This window comes from Phoxinus phoxinus (assembly GCF_949152265.1).
Source record: "Phoxinus phoxinus genome assembly, chromosome: 15".
Classification (NCBI taxonomy): Eukaryota; Metazoa; Chordata; class Actinopteri; order Cypriniformes; family Leuciscidae; genus Phoxinus; species Phoxinus phoxinus.
In genome coordinates, this window is record NC_136890.1 from 16,818,109 (window position 1) to 16,841,960 (window position 23,852).

The 23,852-nt window shown below is 40.5% G+C and overlaps 1 protein-coding gene across 5 annotated transcripts in view; it reads left to right on the plus strand.

The window, feature by feature from the left end:
• mvb12bb (multivesicular body subunit 12Bb) overlaps positions 1–23,852 on the plus strand; it is a 64,286-nt gene that overhangs the window by 35,747 nt on the left and 4,687 nt on the right. For 3 of the 5 annotated variants that reach the window (XM_079637452.1, XM_079637451.1, XM_079637453.1), the window contains exons 8-9: positions 23,197–23,255; positions 23,683–23,742. The exons of 1 other annotated variant lie outside the window; for it this stretch is intronic. In XM_079637452.1, coding sequence (XP_079493578.1) covers positions 23,197–23,255; positions 23,683–23,742 — 119 coding nt within the window. The remainder of the gene's footprint in view (positions 1–23,196; positions 23,256–23,682; positions 23,743–23,852) is intronic. One more of the 5 variants, XM_079637454.1, reaches the window with a different exon arrangement.

Genomic DNA, 23,852 nt, shown 5'->3' on the forward strand with positions numbered 1-23,852 from the left:
TATTTTGATGTATAAAATAATACATTTTTACTGTCATTAAAAGATGTTTGTTTTAAAAATACAGAAACAAGATCATTTAAAAAATTAAAGATTCTGAAAGCATTGAATGAGATCCCATAATAATTTAATAAAGCTTTACAGTAGTTACACATACATATTTGTATTAAATTGTATGATTAATATCGTATGTTTAATATATTTTGCTTTCATTATAAATATGGTGATTATCTCTAAGATGGACACCCAACTTGATATATGATTTTTCCCATCTGAATTGGGAAATGTTGAACAAATGGAAAAGTCAGGTGGCTATTTCTTATGGTAATTATTGTGCCTTTACCCCAATTACCATACTTTTACATATTCTTCCGCTATTGGGGAAACTGTTGTTTTCTTTCAGCCAGTCACGTTCGACGTTACATCAGAACGACCGACGAATTGGGCTCTCATCAACTTTTTAATGCTCGTAATTTTTTTTTTTTTTTTTTTTTACATTTTCAGCCTCTTTGATTTTAACACAGCCTCAAAGATTTCAGTCAGCCACGTATAGATTTTATGCATACTGTAATTGCATGATTACAGGCACGCCGATCATATCAAGGTTTCAGTGGTTAAAATAAGTGACTGACACATTAAACTCAGCCACTTGCCTTTGACGTGGTTAAAGTGACAGCAGATTGACTTGTTCTGAAGTGAGGCCAAAGAGAAAGGAAAGGTTCTGTCAGCACGAAGGCTGATGCATTCTGCTTCCATGTCGCCATGGTAATGCCATTTGACTGACAGGCAGACACATGCTCTGCCACCAATCATCACTCTGTCACCACAAGTAGTATGTTCTATTGATCCTCCTTTAGCAACGTCTCTGTAACCGTCAGTAACTATGTTCACAGACGAGCTCAGCAGCAGTTCAGTATGTGGTCTAGTTATAGAGTGGATATTTGGGTATTTTTATTGAATGGAGATAGTAGAGAGGGAATGTGAAACAACGTTTCTGCAGCAGCTCTGATGAAGTAGATATTTTAGGCTTATATACATAAATAGACATAAAAAATAAGAATATATGTGTGTATATGCACTCTAAAATAAATTCAGTGGGGAAAAAAGCAACGGCAGCTGTGGTTGCCAGAAATCTAAAATATGGTAGCAACATTTTATGTTTTACAGATTTAATTTAAAGGGTTAGTTCACCCAAAAATGAAAAGTATGTCATTAATTACTCACCCTCATGTCGTTCCAAACTTGTAAGACATTTGTTCTTTATATTTTTGATGAAATCTGAGTGCTTTCTGCAGTCTATGGGAGTCAGAAAGCTCTCTGATTTCATCAAAAATATAAAGAACAAAAATATATTAATATTTGTTCTGAAGATGAACGAAGGTCTTACGGGTTTGGAACGACATGAGGGTGAGTAATAAATGACATATTTTTTTGTTTTTGGGGAACTAACCCTTTAAATGCCCAATTAAAAAAAACATACTTCATTAACTGATACTGTATGTTAATATATAATGTTAATATATCAACATATTGAAGTACTAATATCTGTTTGGTACCTTTGTAAAACACTAACAACCACCAAAAACAGGTGGTAACAAGACGATCATGGTAACACATGACACTAAAATAATGCAATAAACATTCATTTAACAATATTAGATGTAATATAAAACCCTAATGTAGCCTACATAAAAACTAAGTAGATACATCACTTGTAAAGTGTCATGCAGGGAATTCTGGGAATGTCAATTTATGTTTTGTCACTATATTATTCTGCATTACTCAGTTTGTATTGTTAAAATCGTGTGTGTGTGTGTGTGTGTGTGTGTGTGTGTATATATATATATATACACACACACAAACACACACACACACATATCTAGTATTATACAATGCATGTGTATATATTATATTATGCATTTTATATATATATACTTCATCACACAAACAAACACAGACATCTAGTATTATACAAAACATCATATAATATTTAATTGTAATTATATATTATAAATGGATATATTTTCTATAACATTATGCATTTTATATATATATATATATATATATATATATATATATATATATATATATATTATGCAATATAATTATATATATATATATATATATTGTGATAGATGTGACCAGTAAAGGAAGAAGAACACGGAGGCAGCAGGCTACAGCAAACGCTTAGGGGTTTATTCTCCACAGAATGGGGGTTACAAAAGTAAAACAAATGCTAACCCAACTGGGATAAACCAAAGTATTTATAAAGAGAAAGAAAAGAAAATAAACAAACAAAAAAACTTACAATAAACACGAGTCACTGCAATTGCCTCTCACACATTTACAGAGGTCTAGGGACTACAGGACCTGTTCTCTCACAGAACACCACTCACTCATACCCAACAATTAACACACTTATACATTGGTGGCCAGCACCAATTAACACAAAAAGGGGGATACACAAACACATAATGGCCATTATACACAAACAAATATGAAAACAACAAATATACACACACATAAACACTTCAAATAATACGGTCAAGTGACTTAATTTTATAAATGCATTTCCTAAACATAAATAAAGGAAAAGACAACTAGATAGTCCTTGGAGTCCCCCATGGTATAAACTGGAATGGTTGCGGCCCGATCGTTGCCTGGAACCATATATATACGTCCGAAGTTTCCGCCCGAACCCCTTTAGATGGTACACCAGCTCACAGGACTCAGACAAACAACACAAAAGAAACGGTAAGAATAAACTCAGCAAACTAAACGTTAAAGAGTGTGCGCACTTAACTCCAAACGAAAGTTTAAATAAAGTTTATGAAACCAAAATCATGTTGTTGTGCATTCTTTACTGTAAACAAATTCCATTAAATAAAAAGATAAACCGACCTGTCCCAGGATCACCAATATCCGCCACACACTCCCCCACTTCTGGTTTCACGCCGGCAGGCGAGAAAGGAAGTCAGCCATCACATTATCTCGACCTGGGATATGCTGGATGGAGAATCGATATGGCTGGATCGACAGATACCAACGGGTAATTCTGGCGTTTGAATCTTTCATACGGTTCATCCATTGTAGTGCTCTATGGTCCGTCTCAAGCACAAACTCACGTCCAAGCAGATAATACCTGAGGGTATCAAGGGCCCATTTTACTCCCAAACATTCCTTTTCCACAGTGGAGTATCGAACCTCCCTAGGGAACAACTTGCGACTGATGTAAGCTACAGGATGTCGATCTTCTTGCGACCCCTGGAGAAGAACCGCTCCTACTCCATTATCTGAGGCATCAGTTTGCAGAATAAAGGGTTTATCAAAATCAGGACAACATAAGACTGGCCCCTGACACAGAGCGCCCTTAATATCCTGAAAAGCCTGTTCCGTCTCCTCAGTCCACCGAATCTGGTTCGGGCAGTTTTTCCGCGTTAAATCTGTAAGGACAGCTGCCCTCACAGAAAAGTTGGGTACAAACCTTCTGTACCAATTTGCCATTCCAAGAAAGGATCTTATCTGAGACTTCGTCTGTGGTATGGGGCACTTCTCTATTGCCTGGATTCTTTGAACTTGAGGTTTAATAACCCCGTGGCCGATCACATACCCCAAGTACTCAGTTTCTGCCATCGCAATGGAACACTTGGAAGGATTGATGGTGAGCCCAGCTGATCTAATGTGGTCAATAACCACTTCCAGATGTTGCAGGTGCTCTTCCCAAGTCGAACTGTAAACGACAATGTCGTCTAAGTAAGCAGCTGTAAAGTCAGTCAAACCTGAAAGTACCTGATCGATGAGCCGCTGGAAAGTTGCAGCAGCTCCATGAAGGCCAAAGGGCATCTTACAGAAATGGTAAAGGCCCCAAGGGGTCCGGAATGCTGTCAGTTCCCGGGACCTTGCACTCAACGGAACCTGCCAATAACCTTTAGCTAAATCAATAGTTGTTAAATAATTGGCTTTACCCAAACGATCAATGAGGTCCTCGATTCTGGGAGCCGGATAAGAATCAAACTTTGACACAGAGTTAAGATATCTAAAGTCGATGCAGAACCGTAGGCTTCCATCCTTTTTGGGCACCAACACAACTGGGCTGCACCATTCACTTTTTGATGGTTCTACAATGTTCATGGCTAACATTTCATCCAACTCCTTGCGCAAAGCTTCCAAGAGCCGCTCAGGTATCCTATAGCTCATACGTTTTGGGCATGCTCCTTCTCGGAGCACTATGTCATGCTCAACTAAATTGGTGTGCCCTGGTCTCTTCTGAAAAACTTGGTGATCACACAGTCTCTGAATTTCAAATTGTTGATTTTGAGACAGATGACTCAGTGATAAACTAGAAGGAGCTGAAACTGGTAGATACTGGGCCTCCACCTCTTCCTCATCCTCTACCTTCCGAATCAGAAATACCCCTGCCGCATCCCTTGGTCTGGCAAACCACTCTTTGAGCAAGTTCACATGTAAAGTCCATTTCGAACGTCTCTGACCCGGAGTGGCAACTTCATACGTAACCGGCCCCAGCTTCCTCAGCACTTCAAAAGGACCCTGCCATTTGGCAGTCAACTTGCTCGCATCAGTGGGCAACATCACCAATACCCGAGTGCCTGGCTCAAAGTTCCTTGTCCTGGCTTTCTGGTCATACCAGGTCTTTTGCCGTTTTTGCGCCTCGGCCATATGCTCCTGGGCCAATATACTCATGGCTTCTAGCTTCTCACGCATCTGAACCACATAGTCAACAATATGAGTGGGACTTACACAGTCTTGTTCCCCATTCCACATGTCCTTCAGCAGCATGAGCGGTCCCCGTACCTCCCGTCCGTACAGCAATTCGAACGGGGAAAATCCAGTTGAGGCCTGGGGAACTTCTCTGTAGGCAAAAAGCAGATATGGGAGCCACTGATCCCAATCGTCACTTTTGTCAGCAACAAACTTACGAAGCATTTGTTTCAGAGTTTGATTGAAGCGTTCTGTTAACCCGTCAGTTTGTGGGTGATAAGGGGTGGTTCTTATTCCCTTTATACCCAACAGTTTATACACCTGTTTTAGTAGCTCTGACATGAAGTTAGAACCTTGATCTGTAACTATACTTTTAGGAAAACCTACTCTAGAGAACAGTTGTATAATGGAGGAAGCTACCACTCTAGCCTTGATGGATTTGAGCGGAAAGACTTCAGGATACTTTGTGGCGTAGTCTGTAATGACCAACATATAGCGGTTTCCTGCCTTAGTCTTCTCTAGTGGCCCAACAATATCCATACCCAGCTGATCAAAAGGTACCCCAATAATTGGGAGAGGCTTAAGAGGTGCCCTAGGAGGAACCCTTAGGGAAGTGTGTTGACACTGTGGACAAGTTTTACAGTACGTGGCTATGTCCTTCCTCATACCTGGCCAGTAAAAGTGACGAATGATTCGTGCTGTTGTCTTCTGTTTACCTAAATGGCCTGCCCAGGGTACCGAATGACCCAGAGAAAGGACTAATTCTCTACCCTCCTTGGGGACTACCAACTGCGGCTCAGGACTCTGTTTGCGAAACAATACCTCATTGCGAAGGCAAAAGACTCCCTGACTACCTTCCACCTCTGTCTGTCCTACTAGTGACCTCTCCTCCACCAATTTGTACAGGGGACCGACTAAATTGTCATTTTTCTGCAATTGTACTATGTCTCGAGGTATTTTATAACCCAATGTGTTCTCAGGGGCAGGTTCCCCTTCACTCACCCCTACATGTCGAAACTTTTCTCGCTTCCTCTGACTCCTGGACTTCCGTGTCTTCCCTGGCTCTGCTTCAAGTTCTGCCTCAAAAAAAGGTAAAGCCCCTAGTAATCCTACCTCCTCATCACTACTCTTGGCCTTAGCTCGAGTAATAGCTGCATTACAACTCTGCAAAGGAAGGAGATCGAACAAAACAGGCAGATCTTGACCCAGCACCATAGGGTATGGCAACTCAGGTGAAAGGCCTACCTCCAACAGAAAAGATTGGCCTTGCACCTTTACATAAACATCAGCTGTAGGATAGTACCTTTCGTCGCCATGAACACATTTAATAGCCACAGGAGATGCAAGGTTCCACTGATGGACAGGAACCAACTCTGCTTTGACCAACGTCTGCATACTTCCAGTGTCTACCATAGCACTTACTTCCTGTCCATTCAAACACACAGTCACGTGATGCAAGGAAATCTTTGCTATACAAGTAGGGTCATCAGGTCTAGGTACTCCACACAAATTTGCATGTGTGGAAGGTCTATTAGGGCACCTAGGCTTAGTATGCCCCTCCTGTCCACACTGATAGCACACAATAGTTTTAATGTTAGCACTCAGTTTCCCACCTAGACCACCATTATCACCCACAAACTTACCTCCCGTCATACTTGTCTTCGGGGGTGATACAGATCTCTTACTGGGTCTTTTGGGGTCTTTGAATGTTTTCCATTGTTGGTAAGACCAGGGCTGGCCTCGTCTTCGTGCTGCAACAAACACATCTGCAAGCTCTGCAGCCTTTGCTGCTGAATCAGGGTTATGCTCCTTTACCCATGTTTGGAGCTCTGGAGAAAGCACCCGAAGATATTGCTCCATGATAATCACCTCCGCAACTTCTTCCTTACTCCGATTCTGTGGCTGAACCCACTTGTTAAAAGTGTCCTTAAGACGGACATAGAGCTCCTTAGGGGTCTCGTCAGCTCTTACATCTGTGGCCCGAAACCTCAAACGATAGGTCTCCGGATTAATGTCATATTTCTTTAAAACTGCCGCTTTCACATCATCATAGACAAGAGATTCATCAATATCCATGTTCACATAAGCACTACGAGCTTTGCCAGTAAGTAGCGGCACTAACCTCACCGCCCAGTCAATTCTCGGCCATCGGCATGCAGTGGCTAGCCGCTCGAAAGTAGTAAGAAAATGCTCCACATCATCGCCTTCGTTAAGCGGCTGTAGACGCGGCTCTGTCATAACTCTCGGCTGTTCTACGACTTGACCAGGAACGGATGGTGACGCCCGAGCATCTACCTGCTCAGTCCCTCGATTCAATGGGGTATATTGAAGCCCGGAAGGATGAACAGGGTCTGGAGTAGTTCTCGTATGTACCTCTTCCTGAAGAAGTGTGAACTGATGTTGTAGAGCCTTCCATCTATTCTCCTGCCGCGCTGCCTCCTGATCGAGTCGTTTATCTCTCTCTTGCTGCATTTTCATATGTGCCCCGAACATGTCCCGTAACTCTTCTACTGTAACATTCTGTGAGCCACCTGGAACTGGCATATCTTCCGCATCAGCTCCTCCTGAAGCTGCGGCCGCCATCTCATCACTCTTTACAGCTCTCTTTGGTCCCATTTTGACCCATGAAGTAGGGAGGGAAAAAAAAATTGCTCACTGCTGCCCCCTACTGGCACATCCCACCGCTGCCACCAATTGTGATAGATGTGACCAGTAAAGGAAGAAGAACACGGAGGCAGCAGGCTACAGCAAACGCTTAGGGGTTTATTCTCCACAGAATGGGGGTTACAAAAGTAAAACAAATGCTAACCCAACTGGGATAAACCAAAGTATTTATAAAGAGAAAGAAAAGAAAATAAACAAACAAAAAAACTTACAATAAACACGAGTCACTGCAATTGCCTCTCACACATTTACAGAGGTCTAGGGACTACAGGACCTGTTCTCTCACAGAACACCACTCACTCATACCCAACAATTAACACACTTATACATTGGTGGCCAGCACCAATTAACACAAAAAGGGGGATACACAAACACATAATGGCCATTATACACAAACAAATATGAAAACAACAAATATACACACACATAAACACTTCAAATAATACGGTCAAGTGACTTAATTTTATAAATGCATTTCCTAAACATAAATAAAGGAAAAGACAACTAGATAGTCCTTGGAGTCCCCCATGGTATAAACTGGAATGGTTGCGGCCCGATCGTTGCCTGGAACCATATATATACGTCCGAAGTTTCCGCCCGAACCCCTTTAGATGGTACACCAGCTCACAGGACTCAGACAAACAACACAAAAGAAACGGTAAGAATAAACTCAGCAAACTAAACGTTAAAGAGTGTGCGCACTTAACTCCAAACGAAAGTTTAAATAAAGTTTATGAAACCAAAATCATGTTGTTGTGCATTCTTTACTGTAAACAAATTCCATTAAATAAAAAGATAAACCGACCTGTCCCAGGATCACCAATATCCGCCACATATATATATATATATATTATGCAATATAATTATGCATTATATTGTTTGAATTTCTCCATTAATTGAGTTGACCAGAGGAGCAAATGTGGGGTTTTGAACAGACAGCTGGATTTACCTTAATCGTTGGGGACTCCGCATGCACGCATATGCGCATATATGTGTGTGGATGTTGACAGCTGGCCAGGTTTGAGCTGGGCTAAAACCATGTGCGCTCTGTCAGGCTCGTAGCACCAGCTCCTTCAGGATTGATGAATTGCCTGCTTTCTTGATTAAACCTTCCGTCACTTCCCAACAAAACACACACATGCAAAAAAAAAAAAAAAAGGACGAGCACATTAAAGACTATCCCAGCGTCGGAGACTCGACATGTCGGGGGAATCTGTCATCGTCAGCCACATTATGCGTGGATTTGAGGTGCAGGTGCTTTGACATTTATTACCAGAGTATTAAAATCTAATTCACATAGATTTGGCAACCTTCATTCACTTGACAGTCCACGCTCATTTTAACAAGTTGGGTCTTTCTAGACTTCTCAACCTCTTACTTTGTTTCACCACCGCCTCTTTGAAGCTGAGCAGATTTTTGGTGTCATTTATTTTTCATTTAGCTTGATGGGTTGAAAGAAATATTTCCTAATTAGCGAAGGAATCAGTGTGAAAAAAGAGCCCGTTTGCAACATCTGTGAGGTGACGGATTTGAATATATTCTTTTTTTGGGGAGCATTAATGAAGTCTCAGAAATGAGCGTTGTGTGGTCATATGAGCTGTGACTCTCTAAATGGTAACATAAAATTGATAACGTCTTTTGTAAGTATTATATGTGGTTAGGAGCTTGACTTTTGCCACTTTTTTTTTTTCATCCCTGTCTATAAAAAACAGGAAATACTCATACTAAAATATTCACAGATATCCAATATCCTCTAGTTAACTTGCATTAACATATCTATTACATTAATCAAAAAAGGTTGACAATGCCCTTTATTAAATATTATATAGAGTGCCAATCAGTTATTCTTTAGTGCATTAAAGGGAGATCAATTAAGAGGTGATTGGAGAGAGAGATGAAAATACAGAGATGTTTCAGTATTACCTTAGCAAAATATCAAAGCAATTGACAATGATTTTTTGATTTTCCGGAACTGATATTATTCCCCTTATTAAAGTATGTGCATCTGCTTTTAATTTGCTCCAAATAATTGGAAAATGCAACAGAGCTTTCCAATTAAAGCGCCACTTTACGCACTTTAATAATACCCCCATAATATTAGAGCTTATGAAATGACAGGTGAGCTGGTGTATGAATAAAACATAAAGGCTCGTAATAAGAGACAGGAAAAAAATGGCAGACAGTTGTTGGGGGTTTTTAAAAATGCTTGACTTAATTTGCATATATTAATCTCTTCTTTTCAGCCTTATCGAATAGTCGTGCGTATTTGAAGTTAAAATAGTGATGACAGGCCGGGGTACGCTTCATTTTTCCACGGATTTATTGCTCCTATAATTCAGGATCTTTAATAAGCCAATATGACTGATCCTCCGAGTTCTGTGGAATTTCGTTAATTGTTCCAGATGGTGCTCACTGATTATGCAAAATGACTTCTCTTTTTCCTCACTTTTTTTTTTTTAACCATCTCCGACCACACTGTTTTTTTTGATTGACTAACACAGAGAAAAAAGATTATTTTTGGGCCAGCACTTTCATTAGGAATCCTCTCATCAGGTTTCAAACAAAAGTTCCATCTTATCTCCGGGTGCAGACTTCGCCGTGACTAGCGCTCCAGCTAGCGCTTGGCAGTCGAGGAGGATCCCATAGGCTTTTAATCGTGACTCTAATCTCGTGTAGCCCAGCAGCTCTCTAGACCCGTGTGGCCATATTTTACAATACCAAAACACTTTAGGCTGAAGGATTAGAGAACACGCACTCGGGCTAGCGACACAAAAACTCATCTGCTAAGTGCGGCTGCTCCATGGCTGGATGGCTAGCCTTGAGGAGCTAGTTGATTAAAACCCCCCAAAGCTAGGCCACCATTTTTCTGCTCCTCCTCTCTCATAGCTGAGGGCCCATTGAAAGTTCACCTTGATTCTGTTTAGCATCAGCTAAATTGCCCTAAATGAATTGTGTATGGATATTTGATGGGTGGTGGTGGGGGGACTAGGAGGGGGATAGACATAGACCAGATTTACAGCTGTGTTTTACTTTCGATGGGTACACGATTTAAGCCGTGCAATTTCGGGGCAATAAAACCGTTCTGAAAGGGAGCCAAGGACTTCAGGTTGGCGACAGGGCATGAAAGACTGCATACAGCTTCTTTTCCAAAAAAGCCATTAATGATTTATTCTCGTGGCCTACGTAGAGGGAGCCTGAGGAAAATGTAGAGTCGGTTTACAACTTGCTTGGCTTGTGTGCATGATAGCAAATACCACTAAACCTGTGACTGATGTTGCCTCCAAATGTTTGTTTCTGGAATAATCCAGATTTAAGAGTCTTTACTCTCAGTCTTCCTTTAGGGGGAGACCAAGGGTCTTCGACCTTTTCGAGGTCTGTTACATGTAGCATTTTAAGTCTGTGTTTACATGCTTTTTTATGCTGGCAACTGGCTTTACAAAGGCATTAGAATATTTTTTGTCAGAGTACACATACTTCTACATTTACATTTTAGTTTTACCCTATTCATTTTAATTCCGTGGTGTCTATAGCCCCTTTCACGCAGCAATCCCGATAAATTACCATAAAATTGCCAGAACGACTTTACCGGTAAATTCAAAAATGTGCTGTTCACACAAGCAACAGCGTTCAGATTTTTACCGGCAACAGACCATTCACACATCAGTTCCAAAATACCGGTAAACTGTTATTAACTGGAAGTGTTTGCCTTGTTCCTGAAGAAGGCTAGTTATTTTATCATACCTGACAAATTGTTGTTGACAAATCTCTTCATCCACCCGGATGAAAAGAAGAGCTTTAGATTCGATATCACTCCAATTTGAAGACATATTGTAAACAGTGCTGAGTAAACACATCATATGCATCATCATTTTATGAATGGCTTAGCCTCTTTCAGCGGCTTCTGATTGGCCCAAATCACTTCTTGCGTCAGCGCGTTCTGACCTCGGACGTGCACAATACCCATAATCTTCATTCCGCGTTCACACAGCGCATATACCGGTAATTAACTGGTAATGTTACAACTTCGCTTACTGGTAAATTGCCGGAACCAATGTATCAGTATATTTGAAAAGGTCCTGTTCACACATGATCTGTTACCGGTAATTTACCAGTAAAGACTGTATGTGTGAAAGGGGCTAATGAAACATGAAACATAATGAAAACCTTTTAGGTTTACTTGGCTGAAGTTTTCATCCATCCATTCACCCAACAATAATTTACAGTACTGCTGCCCCCCCCCCCCCCTCCCCTGACTCTGATGTGATATTTATTTATTTAGCATTAAAATACAATTAGCATTATAATTAATATACCACTATTCCCTTTTTTATCATCACCAGTGGACAAATATTTTGTCTGTTTCTTTTCTATTCATGCTACAAATATGTGCTCTTTTCTAAATGTGTCTGTAAGTTTCTTGGAGATTTAAGTCAATCGTAAGACTAATGAGAACCACGTGCCTGTGGGCCTAATCACAGTCCGGGGTATCATTCCTCAGCCGTCCATCTCCCAGCCCAGAATAAGATCTGTTCCTTCATTAGTCTCCAGCCTATCAAACATGGCCGCCCTCAATAGATGGGCCTGTCTAGCCTTCCCATTGCCCTCATGTTCAGCAGTCTTTGTTATCGCACATCTAATTAGAACTTGATAAAAATATTTCCCTCGAAATCCAGCCATTAAATATAGGTTAAGGAGATTTATGATCAAATATGCTCTTAAAGATCTTTTAATGGGTCTGTGGACTCGTTAAGTTGGTTATTAACGAGCCCCTAATACATAGTGCGATTTAAACTCTCAATGAGATTCCGGGGAATGGAGCCATTTCTGATAAGGGGGAAGTGGGCCCCCCAAAGGCTGTTTTGAAAGTGTGCTGCCTGCTTTGTCTCTAAATATATTAAGAGACTCATCTACAGCTGTACGAAGAGTTTATTCTCTAAAACACTGACCAAATCCCCACACCCATGCTCTCAAAAATAAATGCTTATTGTTGTCAGCATGGTATTTGATGCGTTGTCAAAATGATCATTCTTTATTGTTCGATGTCATAGCCATGGGTTGTATGTACTGTATATGTATGTATGTATTTATTTATTCAATTATCTATTATTCTAGATTATAAATGTATAAAGATTAATACATTTGGAGGGAGTCATACCACATGACATTTTACAATCTAAAATTAAATGAAACAAATGAACAGGCTTGACCTTGACAGTCATGAGGCTTTTCAAGGGGTCTCTATAATTACTTATATTTTGTTTTGTTGTGCTTTTCTTTGTTTTTGGTGTTTTGTTGGTTTTTGTTTTTGCTTTTTGTTCTATGCTCCATGCACTTATGTATAGTTCCTAAACATCTAGCCATCTGAAGTCAATCAGGCTATTGCTTCATATCCCTGATTGGCTACACAGTTATTAATATTACATTCAGGGCTCAGTGTCGTAGCCACACTGTTTGTTAGGCCAAACTGCAGCTGTCAACCCTTATGCACATACTCTCATCTCTCAATGACACATCTGAGCTACAGTGTCTACTGAGCCTCATGTCACGGCGAACGTAATGCTACGATGCTTAGCATAATTAATGAGGAATGGCGGTGCGGCATTGGTAGATTGGTTTAAAGAGATGATGAATGGTCCTATGGCTGCACCAGTGGCTGCCAACGAGGCCTCTCATGCTGTCATCCCTCCTGCCTGAGTCCTGGCACACATCATTACTCACCAGGCCGAGGTGCCACTTTACATCGCCCTGCAGCCGCCAACATGGAAAACTTAATAACACTCCCCAGCTCTGAGGGGATCTATTGGGGCTCCATGCCAGTTATTGTCTACTGTAGAGTGCCAGTGCAACTTAAGTAGAGGTATGGGATGCTAGCTCAGCTCAAAATAGCTCTCACACTGACTGTAGCCCACAAATACGGGCACTGACCCTATTGCGTGACCCTAACACCACTTTCTTGCCTTAATTTGCTTCTCTTTCTTTTATGGTTCAACATCCCTTTCCAAGAACGCCTTACCTCCTGCTTCAGCATGGTGAGTTAGCATACCCACAGAACCGCTAATTAAGAGGGGATTTGATGTAATTGTGCCTTCTGCTGCGGCCCATCCGGCACACGTAATTTAGCGGCGGGTCCATTGCCAGCTCTGCCCCTCATGCATGCTCTGGAGAGGCCGAGCTCATTTGCTCAGAGGCTCAAAACAACTTCAGATCACTGTGCTAGAATTACAGCACCACTAGACCTCTCACATGCCAGAGCTAGTACTAATCTCTCTTGTACAATAGACTAATCCATAGATCACATGGTCCAAATCAGTTCAATTCCCACCACAGCATTTATATATAAAATGTTTATTATTATGTTGTGCATTTTTATTTGATTGTGTCTATTTCATGTATTTATTTATATTTTGAGTTTTATTTTATTGCATTTTTTATTGTTTGTTTTTCATTTAATTTCATTTATTTGTGTTGTGTTTATTTTATTTCACTGTGTTAGTGTCTTTTTGTGTTATTTTGTTTATTGTCATTTGTTTTATTGAGTTTTTATTTTGTCTTTTATTTTACCGTGTTTTATATAGTTTTTTTATGTTTTGTTTTTATTTTTTTATATCACTTTTATTTTATATTGCTTCCTTTTTATTTACTCAGTTATTGTAATAATTTTTAATACTTGCTCTATGAAGACAATTTTTACTGAAAGAAAAGCTGTGAAAAACACATGGTAACACTTTAGTTTAGGGTCCAATTCTCACTATTAACTAGTTGCTTATAAGCATGCATATTACTAGGATATTGACTGTTTAGCCATATTCTGCCATATTCTGCATGACCATATTCTACATCCCTTAATCCTACCCAATACCTAAACTTAACATCTACCTTACTGACTATTGATAAGTAGTAATCAGCCTAAACTAAAGTGACCAAATGCATTATTCTGAGTTTCCAGGTGCAAAGAGACACAAATTATACATCATTAGTGTAAGTTAGGACAGATTGTGTTCATACCAACTTTGATCAGTACTGTTGTTCATGTGAACCATACTCTAGACCACTGTTTCAAATGGACTGGGTTTCTTGGAAACCACATGAACTGGACACCAACACCTTGTAGGCATCCTGTGAAAGCATACTTTAGTATTTAGTATTTCTCTCTATGTAAATGTGCATTCTTTATCATTGCATGAAGGGGAAAAAACCCCCCCAAAAAACAGCTAATGTTTCTTGACCTCTCTTATGGAATGGAACAGGTGATAGGTGCTGGGATTGCATTACGTTACAGTATTTCTGAACTGTGTGCTTATTGCCAGGATTCAGTTGGAGCATTTGGCTCTTCTTTCTATCTGGAAGACAGATTGATCAGTGCCCAGTGGGTGATGCCTGCTGGCACCCAACCCTCTACCAGATTTCAAGGACCACTTGTCACCCAGATGGAAAAATAACAATTCTCTTCTAAATAAACTTAATAGATCCCCCCTCCCCACCCCTCGCCCCCTTATCTCTCTAATCTCTCCATCTTGCTCTTTCACTTTTTATGCACTTCACCCAAAAATTTAAACCCAACAATTTACTCGTCATTTCAAACCTGTAGAACTGTCCATCCATTACGAAAGGTGAATTTTAAAGAATCTCCTGGCGACTCTTTTCTTTTTAATCAAAATTATTGTTAAGTTTAACTTAGTGACTCAGTGATTTATTTGCATCTGTTAACAGTCCAATGGTGTGGAAGATTTTCCAGTTTCTCTCACAAAGCTATTGAAAGACATACAGTATATAGGATTATAGTCTCATACTGTATGTGAAGCCTTGGGCCCTGTTTGTTGTAATGGCATGGAAAACAGCAACCAGTATGTTTATCCAAATTGTGAAAGAAACTCAAATGGGTTTGGAACGAAATGAGGGCGAGTACATAATGACATATTTTTAGTTTTTGTCCAAAGTAGTTTTGTCTCACACAGTCTTACAACAAAAGAATAACTTGTGGTTGTACTTGTTTATAAGATCTCTGTCTTACTTACATTTCACTTGGGTTTTCTGTTCTGCAAGTTCAGGCACCATGTTGCTCTAAAGCAAAACATTGATTCTTCTCACTTCAGTCGTGCATGAGTACGATGCACATTGATACAAAGTGAAGATGGAAAATGAATAAATGAAGAAAATCAGACAAAAAGAGGAGGAATGGCAAGGGCCACGACAGAGTCATTAAAAGGTGCTGAAAATAGCAGCGAGCCATCATCTGTTCTCATAGCACGGGTCAGGAGCGCTGACACTTCCAAAACTCCTCCTGTCAGGGCAGGGGGCCATTTGTATTCTCTCTCATTAGGCAATTTGACTAATGACCAGGCTGGGCTTTGGAGGGGCTCGGGCAGACCTCCTCGCCCAGGCTCTGGCTTCACCAGGCAGCAGCCTCTATTGGAACGGCACAGATGGCAAACCCAGGCCACAAAATAAACGACAGTATGTCTCTAAGATGTCTTTAGGCGGCGGGCACACTTTTTCTTTAAAAGCAAGAAAGTTTGCTGCTGAAAAACTGTCTCTGTTTGATTGGAGAGCTGTTGGGATATCCATAGGGTTAAAGCGTCCCATCTTAGCCCGTGCATCACTGTGTCTAATCTGCAGTTCACACCCACTGGGTATCCCTCCCTTCCTATCAACTTCTCCAGTTTTCACATCCACTTGCACTATTGTCCTTTATGCATGACCTGCTGCTGCAGTGAGTCAGACTGCAGTCGGCTGTTGCTCTCCTGTGGTTTGGCTGGATGTTGTCAGTGTGAGCTGTGGGTGTGAGGAGATTAAATGCATGTTATGGGGTGAAAAGGTAAGGTTAGGGGAAGGACTGAATAGTTGTATGGAAAGAGCATTAATTACTTTAGAGAGCCTGAATGTAGGGAAAATAATTATGTTTTGCATGTGACATTTAAACCCAAAATATATATTTTTTAATACAAAATATACATAATTCCTCACCCAGTATACATAATACAAAAAATAAATATATAGATATATCTATATAATGATAATATTTTGTCAAATGTTTAAATATAACAGTGCATGGGAAAGGAAAGTCTATTGTAATATAATGTACACATACAATACTAAAATAAAACTAATACTAATAATAAAGAAATTGTTCTTGTCGTTGTTAATATGTATTATAATAATATATATTTCTCTTGTTTTTTTCATATTTTCATATTTTATCATTTAAAAATAACTATGTTTTCTATAATATTTTGTTTTATTTTATTATAAATATAATTTTATTTTGACCAATACATGTTAACTGTGAGTATTAATAATATATTAATAGTAGGCTATAGTATATAAGTAATTAATTGTAAAATATTCTTACAATTTAAAATAACTGTTTTCTATTTTAATTTAATTTAAAATGTAATTTATTCATGCAAAGCTGAATTTTCAGCAGCTAATACTACAGATAAAAAAAAAAATGTCACATGATCCTTCAGCAGCTACTTGTACATACGTAACCCTAGATGTTCCCTTTCGAGACTAGAAGAATGGAAAAAGAATGAAAAGGGATGCCCTTAAACTTTTTCCTTAAACAGCGTCCCTGCTCAATCACTCTCTTTTTTTCAGCACCCATATCTGTGTGTGACTTAATTCGGTTCCTCAGAAGGAGAGTTAGCTTTAGCTACACTCGCCTTTTTCTCTTCTCCCCGGGAATTTGTTCCTGGAAAGGGCACAGACGATCTAGGAGGAGCTGAACACAATGAAAAGTGGGCAGAGAGCTTAGGACTTAGCCCTGCTCAACCATCCTCCACTTTCTTCATCATACCAACAGTGCCCCAATGTGTATGGCTTTCTTCTATTGCGCCTTTGTCCCCGGAGAAAGGTAATTTGGTAAATTTCTTTCCACCCAAGGCATCCACCGATTGCCCTGCTCGCTCAGCCCTTGATTCAAATAACTCAAAGCTGAATGGACCATGCAGGCAGAGAATGGAGGTCTCCACACATCTGACAACACGGGTGTGCAGGTCTGGGAGAAGGGGAAGGCTCACCGGAGCTGCACACTTATAAGTCCGGAGATATCTAAGACCCTTTTTACACCTGGTACTGAGATGCATTTTGGTTGATCAGATCACAAGTGGGCGATACTAAATACAGGTGTAAACGGGGTCTAAAACATTTTGAGCGTGTCCACTTTCAACTTTAGTCGAAAACACATTAGACTGGATTGCTTTCAATGTAGACACTCATGTGGTTGAATGTCGAACATCCACAAAAGACCGCCTACTCTCCGCTTACTGACTTGATTTGTAAACATTATAGGAAGCTTGCTTGCCAGACAGGATTTAAACTTTGTTGGCTGGAGACCGTAGTTTAGTTTGAACCAAGCACAATGTTCTCTCACCATTCCTGATTTCCAACGCACACTCACAGTGTTCGGTGTGGTCTTGCGGCTATCAGAGCAGAATTGAAAGCTAATGCTTTCTGTTCGTTTTTCCGTTGTCTCCAGGCACGTTCATATGTAAACAGCGTGGGTTTATTTTGTCCATTAGATCGAAAGATCTGAAAAAAAAAAACATTTACCCGCCCATCGACCCTCCCCTCAAAGACAGAACTGGCAGAAAGTGGACAAAAGAGACGTAGTAAAACACTAGGTACAAATGGGAATGTGTCTCCCTTGTCTACTTGTGATCCAATCAGCCAAAACGATACAGATCCTAAATGACCTTCCGCAGTCTCGCACTTCGAGACGGACCAGTTTAAACTCAGTCTGGCTGTAGCACGAGTCATAAGTTTTACCAGCTCATCATTCAGCAGTTGCTGTGTTGAGCAAGAAACAGATCTATTAAATATATCCATTTCTACTGACACCACATCTATTATATCAGAATCACATACAAGCAACGAGTCCTCACTTTCCACGGAAGAAACCGCTGAGAGGGCTTCCGCTTCTGGCACAAAGTCAATGGAGGCAGCAGGAGAGGAGAGGGGAACTCCCTCACGTCCCTCTACAAGTTCCAGTTCCGTCTGAGAGTCCCTTGGTCGTAGCCTGCGCGCTGCCTCCGCAAACGTGGAGCTAGAGCCGTTGGGCTATGCGGCTTGACTCTCTTCACTGCAAACCAGGGCACAGAGGAACACAGCGCTTGAGTTGTCTTCTTGCCATTATTCTGCTTACCTTCTATCCTTTCTTCACACACTGCCATCTTCACACAGCTCTCAAACAAGCGTCTCTAGGCACCCTTCTTTTTTTACAATGGCATGATCGCACTGCATCGACCATTGCAAGGTGTGTTACTTCACGTGTCTGAGACACTAGGTTCCACGAGGTCACGTCCCCATAGCATCAGCATCTGATGGTGTGTTTTTTGTGGAAACCGTGATTCTTTTAGACAGAAATTTGAAAAGAACAGCTTTTGGAACATAAATGTCTTTACTGTCACCTTTGAGCAATATAATGCATCTTTGCTAAATACAAGTGTTAATTTCTTTAAACAAAAAAATCTTACTGACCCCAAACTTTTAAAAACTAGTATACAAATTGTAGTTGGGTTAACTTTTTTTAGGAGGGTCTTTTCCACTCCCCATCAGACTTCCTATTTCGCCATATATCATTTCAAACTTACTGAATTTCTCTTTCTCACCTTTCGCAAACCCCCGCCACCCCCACCCTCATCCTCTGGGGAAGAAATTATTTTTTTTGTTTCATGAACTGTGCTGTACTGGCTGACCGAGTCCTCCATCTGTCAGTCTTTTAGCATTAGCCTACGTATAAATCTGATGTGTGTGCGAGTCGGTGTGGCGAGCGTGGCTGGCGGAAGTCTTGTGTGAGAGTGCATCCAACAATGGAAGTGTGAAGGATTAGAGCTCATAGCAGCATGTAAGGGAAGTCTTCTCCGCCTGCAGCAACCATCCGTCAGGGTTCGGGGGCTGTGGGGATGACAATGCCGAAATTTTTCACAACACCTGACACTGCTATTAATAAGGCAATGATCCTCGTAGCCACACTCATACTCACTTCAGCACTCCCTCATCATTCACTCACTCTAACCGATCCCAGCGCTGAACACACCACTCTAATCAGCAATTAATGAAATGATGGTACCTGTGTATCAGGTACCTGTGTATCAGGTATCGCAAGTATTGGCAGACTGAAAATCCCTATTGTAGTATTTGTTTTGAATAAACAGATATCATGCAACATTGAACTGCACATCTGTGTCCATCAACCTTGTGAAGATCAATGAGCTCTTTTCGACCTGCACAAGGTGTTTTGGTCAGAGCTACAGTAGTAAAGCATTGTGCTTGTAATGGGGCAAATCCAAGGTCATGGGTTTGATTGCTGTGTACCTACTGGAAATTAAATGAAGTGGCCAGATGTGGCAAGTGAATTGTTTTAAATGCTTTACAACTACTTGTAGCAGAAAGACCCAAAGTTCCATAATGTGATCCAAATGTGACACTTTGCATTTATAGTATATTTCCTGAACACTGGCGTTTCGGTGCTTTAGTACCTACAGACATTTCAAGCTGCTTCTATAATCTCAGTCACGCTCTTCCAGAGGAGCGTACATATCAGGCTGCCTGTGGTCTAACCTATTTGAGTGGAATCTGCCAGGCACCATACTTTACCTTTACGACTTTAGTCCAGGCAGCAGCAGTCTGGACAAACATTACCTTAACACTCCTCCCCAACATGACCCCAAACTCACATCCATTTTTCTTTCCTCACAATCGCCCCCAAATCTTACCATCAGGCCATGAGCGTGTGTGCATATACGTGTGTATTAGTGTGGGGCACCCAGTATGAATGGCGGGCGAATACTAAGTGCGATCTGATTGAAAACGCAATGCTTGAACAATAAAAGGGAATGCTCCGGCCTTCAAGTCCCACCTTCATCCATCCGACGCATTCTCGTTTCATCAAAGTCTTCCTAGCGACTATATGTTGATTCAAATGCATTCCCCGCCAGCCTTGCTCTCTCCCCCCACGCTGTTGTTCAGTGATGCTTTAGCACATGTTTATTCACTTGTTTTTATGGACCGAAACAAGTCGTTACCATCCTCCTTTCAATTACCCAAGCCCTGCTGGTAAAATGACCTCTTGAAGCGCTTTGTTGTTCAATAGTCCATTCTAGAGCTGAGTGATACATTCCCAGAGGCCTGTCTAATGGCCGTAAAGGTAGTATCCAAAACGATGTTAAAAATATATCCATAAGGGAAGCCCGAAGGGGCTATTTGAGTAGGTCGTTCATGGCTGTGGTGAAGTAGTTTAACCTTGTATATCATTCTCTTGATTTTAGAGCTTGATAAGTCAGAATGAGTCGGACCCTCATTTAGTTTTAAAGGGTTTCGGTTTCTTAGGGTGAGACGTATATTGGCAGTCTATACACACTGTGTCTATGATGTAGAATCTAGTTTGAAACACAGTAAAATCTGTTTTAAAATAAATTTCTCAGATATCTACATGTGTTTGTTATTTTTATACCATTTGTAAAAAAAAGTAGAAATTTTACATTTCCAGACCAGATGTAACAAATTAAACGTGTTTTTTTTGTTTTGTTTTTTCAAATAAAGTGTGTATGCGTGTGTCTGTGTGTGTGTGTGGTAATGCAAATATGGCAATATACAAAATCCTGTTATAAATCATACTAAGTGATGTTTTTTGAAAACATTTTGAAAGTTTTCTGTGATGGGTGTATAGGGTTAAGGGATATACTATATAGTTTCTACTGTATAAAAATCATAATGTCTATGGAAATTCCCCATAAAAACATGAAAACCCAACATAGGTCCTAATGTTTTTGACATGAGTTTTTTTTTGGTTTATCACAAGACTGATTTTGTGGACAAACTTTATTCATATTTTTAAAAGTATAGTAGTTGCTTTGTTATTTTGTAAATTTAATAAATAATGCCAAACTACTTATCCTTACTGATCCAACTGACATTAGTGCTTCCCCCCCCCCCCCCCCAAACAAAAAATATTATGAAAAAAACGATTTCATTTTATTATGAAACATGCCCAGCATAGAAGAGATGTATTTAAGTAATTGAATGGATGAACCGCATTTTATTGTAATTTCAAATAAATTACTTTAAAAAAAAGCATCACATCATTACCCAAATACAAAGAGTATGTGAATTATGCAGTGCCAACCTTTGCCAGGGTGGACTGAGCTCATGATTGGGGGATCATTTATAACATGTTCACCTTTTCCCCAAGACATCCTATGTGTGTTCAGATATTTATTAAGAATAATGGACACATTGTGGAAGAGTTGGGGACAAAGAAGCATTCAGCTTTTGCCAAAATAATAAAACCGTATGACAGTTTAAGATATTCTTCCTGCCTTTAGCAGTAAATGTTACACTGTCGACCTCCAGGTAACTTATGAGAAGAAGTCCTCTGGTTTCCTACTTCCATGCCAGCAGATCCCATGTGCTGATGTAAATATATAGTGCTGCTGTTTGCCACACTCAATATGTTTTCCATGAGCAAACTCAGGCACTTTCCGTTTTTTTTTTTTTTTGAGGGGATGGACATTTTCTTCAGTTCAGTCAATGGGAGCTATTGTGCGCTCGTGTCACCCTGTGTTAATTTGGGCTCTAATGTATTTGATAAACAAAGGGGCGCTCTTTAGCCTGACAGTCGTGACACCCTGATTCTTGCGTGGGCGCCGTGTGGCGCAGGGTTACGCCGTTAATAACCCACTGGCAGCCATCAAAGGCGCTTTAACCATGATCATTATGATAAAGGGCATACACTTAATTACAGGCCTGCTTAATTATAGCTCTGTTGAAGCTCGTTTGTTTGGTAGAATGCTAATTATACCACCGCACTCTTGGCAAGTCCTCTTTCAATCCACCTCTCTCTTTCTTTCCCGCTCTCGCTTTCTCTCCGAGAGCCGAACACTCTGGCTCATTTTCATGCAAATTGATATCCGGCGAATGTTTTGTCTCTCTCTTTCCCCTTTTTCTTTCGACGTGTGCGAGTGGGGCTTTGTTTTTGGAGTCGAACGTCTCCCTGACAAGACAGGATCAGGAATAATCAAGAGTAATTAACAGGGAAAGAGGGAGGAGAGCGGGTGGGGGGGGGGGGGGGGCACTCAAATACAGTGGAGGATAAAAAAGGCTTTCATCTCGCTTTGTCTGAGCGAGTTTCCGAGGGGATTCGGGAACTTTCCGTCTTCTGCTATTTGCGGCCATTAGATTAAGTCAAATGCATTTTCAGAATATAGGAAATATTGCAGATGTTTGTTTGGAATATTACTTGTTTGGTTTTATTTTTATTATCATTATTATTGTTTTGAATTGTATTACAGTGCTCTCTAATTTGTCCATAGTGGAGTTGTCAAGTATTTTTGTATAATGAACGTTACCCAGACAGCAACATGGTGTCGGCCCAGACCTGGCCCACATCTGGTACACTATTCTACATGGTCCAGATGCGGGCCGGACCTGTTGCTGTCTGGATAAAATGTGTATTTGACCGTTGCCTCTGGCAAACAATTTCCTGCACTGTACTAGTTTCATGTCTCTCTTTCATGTCTCAACAATCTTTTTCTTCTCTGATAAAACAATAAGCTGTTTGGCTGGTCTTAGCTGGTCTTTTTTTCTGGTTTAGCAGGCTGGTTTGGTACGGCTGGTCTTATCTGGTCAGGCTGGGAGACCAGCTTGACCATCTTAAACCAGCCAACCAGCTTAGGCTGGTTTTAGCTGGGTTTTGTTCTGCATGGATGTCTAGTTATTTTTGTTTCTGGTGTAATAAACTGCAGTTTCCCAGTCCAGGTTTTGGTTTTTCAGTAATAACCACTTCATTATCACTTATATATTGTTCTTTCTTTCCAGCAATGGATGATATACCCTTTATGATCTCCAAAAAATCTACCTCCACGACCAGAGATGAAGTAAGTTTTTTAAAAGGAAAATAATAATCATAATTTTTCAAACAAATTTCCAAAACCCTTCCCCAGACTTTCACTGGTTGGACAGAGACAGATAGGTTGAGCTTCATTGGTTGAGCCAGTGTTGCGATGTTGGGCTGATCCTGATGTTCAAACAAATCCGTCGCTGTGCTACTCATGCAACCAAACTTTTGCTAGACCCCCATCCCACCCAGATGCTGCCCAACCCTGTAACGGATCTGCAGCTGATGAATACGCGCAGACAGACTGAGCTGGCTCATGGAGGGCCATTTGGCCCCTGTCACAAGAGCTCTGCTCTTATTGTCAGAGAGAGAATGAGAGCGAGAGGATTAAAGATCTTAATCATGCTTACTTAACCATGAGCGCCACCATAATGTTTCCTCTATTTTTATTCCTTTATTTTTTCCAGATAGAGCCAGTCCATTTCTTGAGCATTGCCATCAAATCACCACAAGAGATTGAGGAGGAAGTAAGTTCAAATATGCTCAGGTAGACTGTGGTGCTCATACTGTATATACACATGCGTATATTGTGTTGTAACGCTTTTCTGTATGTGCTCTCAGTCATTGTTGCAATTAT